The sequence below is a fragment of the Dreissena polymorpha genome, chromosome 16, assembly GCF_020536995.1.
Source record: "Dreissena polymorpha isolate Duluth1 chromosome 16, UMN_Dpol_1.0, whole genome shotgun sequence".
Taxonomy (NCBI): domain Eukaryota; kingdom Metazoa; phylum Mollusca; class Bivalvia; order Myida; family Dreissenidae; genus Dreissena; species Dreissena polymorpha.
The window spans coordinates 17337343-17349326 of NC_068370.1; the positions used below are offsets into that span (position 1 = coordinate 17337343).

At 32.8% G+C, this 11984-nt stretch overlaps 1 protein-coding gene across 1 annotated transcript; it reads left to right on the forward strand.

Annotated features, from left to right (window-relative positions):
• Positions 1-1980: 1980 nt before the first annotated feature.
• Positions 1981-7021, forward strand: LOC127861690 (trissin receptor-like). Its single transcript, XM_052400375.1, has 3 exons — positions 1981-2059; positions 5108-5268; positions 6059-7021. The coding sequence occupies exons 1-3, from the start codon at positions 1981-1983 to the stop codon at positions 6905-6907; spliced, it is 1089 nt and encodes a 362-aa protein (XP_052256335.1). The 3' UTR covers positions 6908-7021.
• Positions 7022-11984: the final 4963 nt, after the last annotated feature.

Below are 11984 nucleotides of genomic sequence, written 5' to 3' on the forward strand. Positions count from 1 at the left end.
TAGTTATGGTTAAACTGATATGTACAAAGAAAAAAACGGACGTGAAAGCGAAAATGTCAGTTTTTCGAATTTAAGAACTTAAATACTAATTAATGAAATAAAATTAGGTATGCGATATGCAGTTGCTTCATCATCTGAACTGGGATACAGTCTTATCCTGTAGTATAGTTTCTATTTCCAAACATTTGATATAAAATCGATGCAGCTCTTTTTAAGAAATTTATTTTATGTCGTATTTAACATTAAAAGTTAAGATCGTTATCCGATTATATTACACAAATAAAACAACATACCACACGCTCCGTTGTTACGTTAATGATCAACAAAAAAATGTGCGCTATTCCTTTTGTGAAATTAAGACGGCTCTTTATAATTTGTATAAAACTAAACAAATATAACCACATCAGACGCCCTTATGTCTCAAATCGGACTATGTTTTACATTTATGATGTCGGCTTTAGAAACAATTTACTTAGTTCAGCGTAAAACATAACTAAATATCAGTACATCTCCACACTGGCAACTATTGACACGGGCAATGGAAATATAGAGTTTGCGTTAAAAACAGCACTGAATTCATCTTTTTATTGAAAGCCTATGCAAGATACAAGACCCGTGACACCCATTGGCTATCAAAAGAACATTTCAAAGCATAACTTACACACAGTCGAAGTCAAAGCTTTCTCTGAATTCAGCTTAAAGTCCAGCGTTGCATTGACAGCCTAGGATAGACATCACACTCCGATGACTCCCGATCCCTATAATATTTCAAGCATGAAGTGGAAAGGCCTACCATAAAATCAGAGATCCGAATTAATTCATTGAAAGCCTATGAAAGTCACCAGATTCAAGTGGCATCCGTCCCATTTTAATAAATATAAATAACAATTGATAACATTATATCAATGAAAACGGGTCTGAGTTTATATTATATATGTCAATCGGGCTTACAACGTTAGCAAAGCCATAGGCCTATATAGATTTTCATAGGCCCCTTCTTGGGCAAAATTAAGCAAACTGTTTGCCTTTAGTTGTATTCAATTACAAAAATTGGCAACACAATAAAGCGAAATGGTTATTATCTTGCCGCCTGAATCTTTGTTCTTCACGTGAAATGTCAATATGAATTATTACAGAAATGTTGGTTGCTTTTGTGAATTTGCTTGTGAAATACAAGAACTCCAAAATGTATAATATGATTTATTCAAGTGTTACAATATTTAACAATTTCCAACACAACTCGAACACTACAGCGACGATTTTATACAAAAGCGTTTCATGTTGCAAACATCGGAATTGACCATGAATAAAACCCGCCCACTATCAAGATGAATTTATAGAACAAGCGCATCACCAAGCCCTTACATCATATTTGTATTAGCGAAACTGAACGATTAAGGTATAACAGAGGCGTTTCAATCAGTGATAAGTAGCAAGTGTGCAGCCCTGAATATCCAAGACAAGTACATCGACATCATCACAAGCAACATTATGGATGTCTTGCTTTCATCAGCAGAAGAGAATCTTGTAAGAAAAAGTTGGAAGAACAAGCTGTGGGTGACGACCGAGATCATAGACCTTAACGACAATATGAGAGAGCTGAGACATGTGAAGTACACCAGAATGAACGAATTGAGGAGCAATATTGCCAAAGAGATGACCAAATGAAGCTGTATGAAGGCCTTGCAAACGCTGACGGGTACCTCCTGACCGAGTGCTACAGTCTTGAACATTTTGACCGAATATGCAGCAGACGCTATAACTACTCGCTTCAACACCAGTCTCCTTTGAAACGACACCAGATCAGAGGCGGACGAAGAAAGTCAATCTTTACTTAAAGAATAATTGAGGGGCGGATTCTGAAGGCAGAAAAATTTGATAACGTTCCATCCGAACTGTTCCAAGTTGAGCTCTTCCACAACGTCATCGACTTAAGGAAAATACAAGCAATTTACGCCAATACTTGAGCAAACAGACTCTATGAAAAAAGCATTAGCAAACGGGATTGAGGTAGGCACGGAGAAGTCGTTAATCATGGTTAACAACATGATCAACATCAGTGAGGATAAACCTTTAATCAGCGCAAATCTACAAGACTAGACCCCATTAAGGTATTTGAGAGCAATCCAGTTCAGCGATAAAAATCCCATGGAAGTCGTATTGTTTATTCCATAGAACGGCTTATTATTCATGGACGCATCATGCGGGAAAACACGCAAGATTTATTCCTTTGAGCACAAGCGTCTCTGATTACTGATCCTCGCAACTCTTAAATGGAGCATAAGACCAACGAGTACGCCCAAAACATGATTGCAAGAGTTTTTGGCTTTCCATTCGGTCGGCAAACGACGAAAGCTGGCTTAGTTTAAACATCAGACACGACTCTTTGCGCAAGACTGTGCTCCAAAGCTCGCTAGAGGGAAGTCGGCGTTGTTGCCTCTAGAGGGCAAGCAGGTTTGACAATGTAAACAATTGATGGTCCTTACCCATCAACAATACCACTCCGTAAATCACAACAGACCTGACTGGCAGAAGATCTCCATTTCGTCGTCTCTCTTTTTTCCAAATACCCAGATCGTCAAGGAATTGCTGATGCTAAAGATGATGAAAATGATTGAGATGAATGAAACTAAATTTATACATTTAAGAACAATTCTCGACGTGCCATAATCATACTTACTGAATGTTTCGTAGGAACCTTATGTTTACTCCTGGTCTCGCAACAAGTATAAAAAAGCTGGCTCATTATATAAGTTAATATAATATAATAAATACAGTTTTCAAGATTAAACAGATACTGACGATGTCAAAATTCGTGAACTTCATAAAACAAATGTTCAAATAAACATTACTTCATCATCGGACAAACTACGGTTAATTTCCGTATATATGCGCTAATCAATCGTTGAGGACGTTTAAAATGAGTGAGCGTAATTTGAAAACCTGTGAGGCAAATGTAAACATATGCACAAAAACAAACGTATAACCCAATAATTATTTCAAAAAAAGGCTTTTGCAAACGTTCTGGCCACAACTGATTAATCAATGTTGTGTTCATTTCTGTTGAAACATGTTGCAAATCATATGACAAACTTCGCATATCTAACTAATAAACTCTGAATACAATAATATGTTCCAGTGTTTTTCATTGACTACCAATTACTACCAATGACTTGTCCTTATGTGGGAGTCTTTCATTAATTGATTACAAAAAAGACAGAGACAAAAACACAGTCTTTAAACCACTTCAGTTTGTTCTGTTCTATGGTACTTTTTCCTTTCAATATTCATCTATTTCTTTCTTGAAAAAACTTTATTCTCAACAACCTTTAATGACACACTCATCGTAAATGCACATTCTTTAATTGAAATACATTATTGAGATTACATGAGCAATAAAACCGCCTTTAAGAGAACCACTCTAAACATTAATGTTATTTCTATTGTTTACGAAGCAGAGCAAAACAGTTACCATCGCGGTTTTATTTGTAATTAAAAGATGTCGGTTTATACATATCAAGCGACGTCGATTAGCACAACAATGTTTAAGTGTAATGAACATTAAATGATAAATGTGTTGAAGATAATTTTCACATTAATGTGAAACACCCGTGTTGCTACAGTCAGTGTTAGAATAACTTATTTTTTAATTAAAATAACTGCATTCCTTATGGTACTTTCTGACTTTTATATATACACTAACACATCAACAACAACACCATATCTGGTCTTTACATGACCTAATAAACAACAAAAAAAGTAATCATGTCTTCTGTGTATTCATTTAAGCCGATATAACACCTGAGTGTGTGCAATATTTAAATAAGGTAGGTACACGAAATGCTCATCCGATGAAAATTGACTATAATGACATATTTGCAGTCTGCTTTAGGTACAAATGAATCTTTACATGAAACAACGCACGCTAACCGCTAGGAATGTTATGTGAAAACGAGTTATGTAGTGGTTGTATCAAAACTATCAACCATTTAATTATTCAAATACTGACCTCGTCAGATATATAAAACTTGCATGGTGCATGGTTGCTATCTCAGTTATACATTTTATCAGTGACTTATGACTATTTTATAAACAGTTTTCTAGACCTGTCTCAGCATGCCGATCCTGCCACAACAAAATAATTTTATCGACGTGAAACATGGAGCGTGCAAGCGTATATGTCGTTCGGAAAGCGGGGATGATTAAAACAATATATATGTCAATATAAAGTGAACCTTTTTCAAACATATACATGTAAAGCCTGGTATGGTGTAAATAATGTATTCTTTATATAACCATAATCTAAGCAAGTGTTTGTCCTTTTATTGTGTTTAACTTAGTGATTGTTGAAAACAAACGATAAGGCATAAGCCAATGTGCTGTTTCAAGTAGCACATGGATGTAAAACGAAGAGTAGATGAAATAGATAGTTATTTCTGCCCTTTCGATAGCTTAACTCCCGAAGGCCTATCCACAACAATCTAAGGAAACAATCTTAGCCGACAAACCACTACGCTAATTGTCAGCAAATGAAAGAAAATCACAATCGGTTAAGTGTTTCAACTAGTTTGACTTATTTGCAAAAGGTGATTTTATCGGATTGCGCGACAAAGTTTGAAAGGGAACGAATCGCATCTTTAAATATCACGATTAAAAATATATCCTTTAATAATAAGGAATTTATTTTAGAAGATATAATTTTACTAATTATCTTGTTATTGTATATTTTATGTTTAGTCTTCAACTGGGCTGTCCATTATCAGGATTGTTTTGCTATTTCTGGACATACATATATATATATATATATATATATATATATATATATATATATATATATATATATATATATATATATATATATATATTATTTATTTATGTATTTATTTATTTATTTATTTATTTATTTATTTATTTATATTATTTATACATCTTTAGCCTACGAATGTGATTAAACACATCTTTTTTAGACAAAAAGTGTACGTGTTGTTTGCTGGCATTCCGGAACATAACGTGTGCATGTTTTGCTTGTGTAGCAGTAATCTTTGCATGCTTTATGGTGTTATTAAAGTTTCCAAATAATAATCGCATCATACTGTTGTACATTCAGGTAACCTGATGGTTCTCTTTGCTATTGGTCGCAGTCCAAGACTTCGAAGTATGACGAACGTGTTCCTCGCAAATCTTGCCGTCGCCGACTTTTTCATTGGAATATTCTGCGTTCTTCCAAACCTTTCCACGTTCATACAGCCTACATGGCTTCTTGGAAGGGTATTCTTAAATTGTGGTTATTAAAAATGAGTCACTATATAGTTATAAATGATCATCAACATCAAAACGTGTTGTTGTTTTTATGAATAGATATAAGGATTTCGCCAATATCGTTCGAAGTAATAACTGTGACACTTTTTCAATAACAAATATTTAAACTGGATGTCTACTTGATCGACATGTAAATGTCGCGCAATATCTGGAATGGAAAAATTTAATTGCACATAACAAAACCTTAACAATTATAGATTCAGTATTATTTTTGAATGAATCTATTTTTTTGCATTTGGCTTTAACAGTTTTAGTAAAACATTTACTCTGTATTGCTAGCTTATCCGTTTCAAAATTGATGATTCAAAATAAACCGTTAATACGACTGTTATTAACAATTTTTGCTTAATCTAATAAGTTAAGTTTTCATGCTAGTTCAGTTTGGGTTTTCCTGTAATTTCGTTTTATTGGTAAACAGTAATAAAATTATATCGTACGTCGAGATTAATTTGTCTTCTTGAAGCCATTAAAGATTAACTTCTCTATTCAGCTACTTATTAAACTTGTTATATTTTGAAATGGGCGGTTGCAGCACTTTGAATCTTAAATAGTGTTTCTTATTATCAAACTTTTATTTTGACCTCTACGTTCACGAATATCGTTTTTTCGTTTTTCTCGTTTTGAACATTTTCTTACTTAATTGACACAAGCTTCAATACTTATAATGTATGCATGCCTTGGCATCGAATGCGAAGCAATGCTGCACATATATACTCTATATTAATTTGTTTACTTTCAGGCAATGTGTAATATATACTACTATATATGGAACGTCTGTTACATCGCTAGCATCAGCATACTGACCGTTATAGCCATCGAAAGATATCTTGTCATCTTGCATCCTCTTAATGCCAGAAATATCTTGACTCGCAATCGGCTTACGTGCGTCCAGGTCGGTATTTGGTTATCCGCCTTGATATACAACATTCCATATTTAGTATTGTATGACTTACTAACAGTTGGAGAGTATAGTTTTTGCTATGCGACAATGGAGAACGATAGGCATCTAAAATGGTTGAGTTTAGCTAATATTATTGTGTGGTACTGTACACCTCTCCTGTTAATAGCGGCGTTGTATTACAGAGTGGCAAGGGTATTGTGGAAAACAACGGTTATATCCGCTTTAAGACTGAAATCAAATACAGACCATTGTATGACGGCAACATCATCCATCAAACTCTCACCACAATCGTCCTACGATCAATGTAACGATGTGGATAACACAGAGGACAGGGTTATTGTACGTAGCGGGTTCAACAATGATAGCGTTCGTTCTCATAGACCCAACATGTACAGGTCTGCGTTTATGACTAGTACAAAACGTGTTGCCAAGGCAAGAAGAAAAGTGATACGTCTGCTTATGCTTGTGGTGATAACATTCGCATTTTGTGTTTTTCCGCATATGTTGAAGGTTTTAGATCATTATTGGTCTTTTCTAAAGCTTTCTCAACAAACCATGCTCATGCTTTCACCTATTTGTTTTATCGTTTTGTACTTAAACTCTGCTTTGAATCCATTCTTATATGCCATGTTTTCTGCAAATTTTAGAAGAAGTTTTAACGAATCAGTGTCTTGTTGCAAAATATGAAGAACACATTTAGAAAAAAACACGCGTTTAGCTTCTACATTGGGATACATAAACTTCATGCATGATTTTCTCATGTTGCTGGATGTGTTTTTTCTTTCGAATATGTATTTTATATCTACTCGTGTATGTTACGTATTTTGTATACATCGGTTAATATTGAGGTTTGTGTATCAAATACATGTAATAAAAAGAAAGCATATATTGCTTTACACAAAATATTACATTAATTTCTTAATGGTATTAATTATAAAATATGTTTAAATTGTTACTGAAAGCATCTGACCACAATTATTTCGATCTTATTACTAATAAATCTTTGATTCTACTCCTTTAATTTTACGTTCCATTATTATGCCTTTATCAAAACAATAGAAAATATATATAAACTACATTTTTACGTCTTTTGACAGCACAATTTAAATAACAAAGTAAACTTTTATAACAATTATCTGCATGCGATAAATAGTTAGTTTCTAGCATTCCCACATTTTACAACTCTGTCGTATTTAGGTTTTACATTATATCATGCATAAACTTTAACTTCAATTGTCGCCGCTCGGAATTTACTATGTTCGCTATTTTGTTATTGTTTATAATGTTAACGTTTCTTTACACGAACGATTGATTTTGTCAAGGCTTAAAAATGTTTTATAAATGTACATACAATATAATGGAGAAATTAGAGAAAAAAGCAGTTTGTTCCACTCACCCGACCGTCTCAATTAGTTTGCACAAACCCTTCACTTTGTTTTGGATGTTAAAGTCTGACTTTTCGATCATTTGCTTAATTCACAAAATAAATATCATAAACATGTTTGCATTAATTTTGTTACAGCTGATCAATTTTGCGAAATGTACTATATAAAACTTAAATTGCTCGTTCGAGATGTTAATTCCGGTTTTTCGGCCCTATGTTATTATGTAAGAAAAACTATGTATAACCTCTATAAAAGCTCGCCATGTGAATTAAACACAACGAGAGGACAACCATTCGACTTAATCTCGAGCGAGTGTATCTTTATTCTTCAGTAAATAGGCATTTAATATGTTTTGTTATACAGAATTGTTTTTAAAGGTTTTAGGGTTGACCATCATGTAAGCGATGCGTAATATAAGAAATTCATTTAAGAAATATTGTTTGTTTGTTTAATCATCCAAAAACATAATTCTCATCTGATATAATACATGGGTTATTATTGTTATTTAGTTTGCCTTACGTAATGGGGAAACATATACAAAAAGTCAGATCTCAAGGGACTGAGGTGACATATATTGTTATTTGCCGTGCTCAGAATTTCTTTTTATTTATCGCAAAGCATCCGTGACCAATACGAGGTTAAATTGGCAAAAAACTTAATACTTGGGCATTTATTTAACAGGCGTCAAAACATGAACACGTTTAAACTTTAATGCAATAGCAAACAATCACATAAAATTGACATGAAAACATATTGTTCCAATACATGTCTAGGCGGACCACAAACCGCCAACGGGAGGATCGTCGCCGACGAGAGACATATAAAGGTCTTATATTAAAACAATCCTCTAAACTAAGCATATAAAACATAAATTTTATTCTTGGATGCATGAACACACATTGATATTTCCGAAGCTCAACGTGTTTTCATTTCACAGTATGTATATTTAAATAAAAATCTAAAACTAACTCATGTTTTTGTTTAAATAACGATTAATCTTTTAAAATGTAAATTGCCAATAATCAAATAAAAATATAGTGTGCGTTTCGCAAAAAACAATATGCCCTTCTTTTCGATCGCTGCTATTCGTGTCGCAAGAAAGAAACGGTAGGTCTTCTGTAGACCCTTCACCTGTCCCTAAGGAAGAAAAATGCAAGGATTTTATCATTTTCACCTAAAAGCCCTTCAATTCAAACGGCCAAGATGTGTGGTTTTAACTGAGTTCTGTAGAGAGAGAGAGAGAGAGTTGTATACAAGTTAATACAATTGAATTGAATTAACATTAAATTGGACTCAGATTGCCATAATTACATTTCACAGTTTTGACATATAACCAGCTCAATTTATCTGCAGTATCCGCGTCCAATATTCAATACTGCAACAAGTCCAATAACAAGATATGTGTTGATTATTCGTCATACTGTAACATAATATCTATTAAAATGTGTGATCATTTTTCTCTCATATAGAATATTTGATGACTTTATACTGTTTTATAATTAATGTGATCTAAAAATATTATTATATTTATACTATTACCAATACATTATATTTTAATGCCTTTGATATTTCTCTAAAATAAATATTTAGCGCTCCTCCCTCGCAGCAGCAAATACAATCGTTAGTTTGCCGCCAACATAAATATGACACTAGGGAACTAAAAGCATGAAGCACTTGATTTGTTTCATATATTTGATTTTCTATTCAATTTTGTGTCAGTATACCAGTAAAACTAACGCTAGATCAGTATTTATTTTAATTTAAATACCACGATTTTAGTATGAAAACTAAAATTGATAATTAAAATATCATAACAAGCCTAATAAACGGCATCGCTGGATAAAATCGGAAAATTGAAACTAACCATATTCACCATGGGTCGATTGGAAAGTTTAAAAAGTAACTATTTAGAATTAACAAAATCGTATCGAAAATAAAGGCATTAAAACATACCGAACAATTAAATCCCAGTTTTTTCAATTGCCCTTTGAAGATAAATCTTTGAAAATAATTCGTATCAATGTTGATAATCAATGTGTCAACAGGATTATAGTTGAATGTTTTTATTCAGTAAAATTTTACTTGTAACGGATTTTATTGCAGACAAAATAACTTTCATCTGTAGAATGAAGAATCATAATAATAAAATAGTTCTCTGACATTGGCGGACTTAATTTGTATACATGTATATCATTTAGTTCAATGTATGCGTCGACTAATTCGGTCCTATTAGACACCTGAGAATGAAAAAGAAACACATAAAATAACAAATATCGCACACTTTTCTTGTCATTTAATGTTTTGTTTGAACAGACTGATCGGAAAATGCTCCAAGACTATAGGAAACGTTACTTGTTTCGGGAAAGACTGTTTAACTAAATTATATTTTATCATCAATTACTTTGAACAATTTAAATTCTGAGAAGCCGTGGTAAAGAGGCAACAGTAATAAAGTTCTTATTCCGAGAATTGTATTATGGAAAAACATATAATTCAACACAAACAAAAAGTCGGATTCGCGTACATTCTTGTTTAAATTGATTGGCTATATGAGCTTAATTATTTTTGTATTCTTATCTTACAACGTTTGATATAGCAATAGCATACAAATACCTAATTGTATATTGTACTAAACAATCAATTGCACTATACTGTATATTGTACTAAACAATCAATTGCACTATTTCTAGAACTATCAAAAGTCGCATCCGCTTAGTAACTAGAACTTGGATCAAATCAAACGTTGTATGCAGGGAACGTACACGAAAATTTGATTGATCCTGCATTTAGGGCTATTTATGTAAAAGCAGAGGTCTTTTTTGCAACGTTTAATTATTAATGACTTAATGTTCAATTTCCTTAATTAGGAAAACAGTGCTGATCACTAATTATTTTTATTAAATATAGTGTATAGTTAATAAAAAGATTTTTCTTATTGTATGGTTTATTATGGTCCATTCAATACAAAATGCATTCATGTATATTTTAAGCTCCCAATCGTTGAAGCATATTCTTGTACACCTGGTATTAGTACGCAGATAGAAATTTAATCTGTCGTTTCATTTACATAAAGCATAACTATATGTGAGCCTAACTAGGTGAAAGGTGGGTTAAATGCATGTGCGTAAAGTGTAGTCCCAGATTATCCTGTGCACAGGAAAATCAGGAACGACACCTTCCGCCTAAACTAATGGGTCGTCCTTAAAACGAAAAATACAAACGCCAAGCGGAAACTTTTCGCACATGCGTTTTTGATGGGAATGGCATTGTTATGTTGTTGTTTTTCTTAATTATTTAGGGGCGCAGCGCATAGTCAAAATAAGCATGTTGGTACCTTTTTTACTTACACGATATACTTGGTGTTGGACACGTTATAAGAACTTCACTTACAACACGTTATGTAATAAATGAGCTTCATAATGGATTTCATGCACGCGAAAAATATTAATTAATTGACAATACGACATTCTTAAAGAATAAAGGAGTAATTCATCGTAACACCGCGTAGTCTGTGGAAATCGCTTATAATGTTATAGAAAACTCATATGGGTAGCTTTTAATATTCAGTCATGGCAACAACTTTGTTCATACTGCACTTTATATAGATAGTTTGATGGCCGATTCACCCAGCGTGGTACTTTACATTTTCTAATAAATGAGCTGACACTCCATTTTGGTACTCGGTAAGGGCGAGCAAACATGACTCATTGATACATATATATATGGACTGACTCTCAATCTACACTGTGAGATTGTTAAACGGAATTGAGCGCCTACAATAAAACTAAATAACAATGAGTAAGACAATGTCACTGAGTGCAGATAATAACTTAGAAAATACACACTTACATATTCAATACGAAGGTTAAGCAAATCCAATTTCTTTCGCTAGAATATTAATTTTTTCGTCAATAAAATACTATACGTTTGTCTCATATGACTTGTAAAACAAACATAACAACAATTAGCAATGCCTTACTTTATTACATACCTGTGATAGCAAAAGTATATTGTTTCATTATTTATATGCCATTATAATTCATAATTTTTAAATTGTTTTATTTATATTGCTACTTTTGCTTTTTAATTTTAGTAATCATATCTAGGAGACACGTTTGCCAAAAATATCTAGGCAATAAAATTAACAGTATACCGTTTACACAGTCCATTTCAATACGAATAAACTTAATAAAAACTGTATACAATGAAAATCAATTTAGAAATTATACATATAAAGCTATCTTTTTATTCAAAAAAATATGTTTTTATGCTTCTAAAACAATGTTTTCAACAATCTGCCTCGATCCATCGTCTGCACAATTTGTTGGTTGCTTTCGACAATGTTGAAGGCTTTTTTTTGTTGATCGAATGCTTCATTT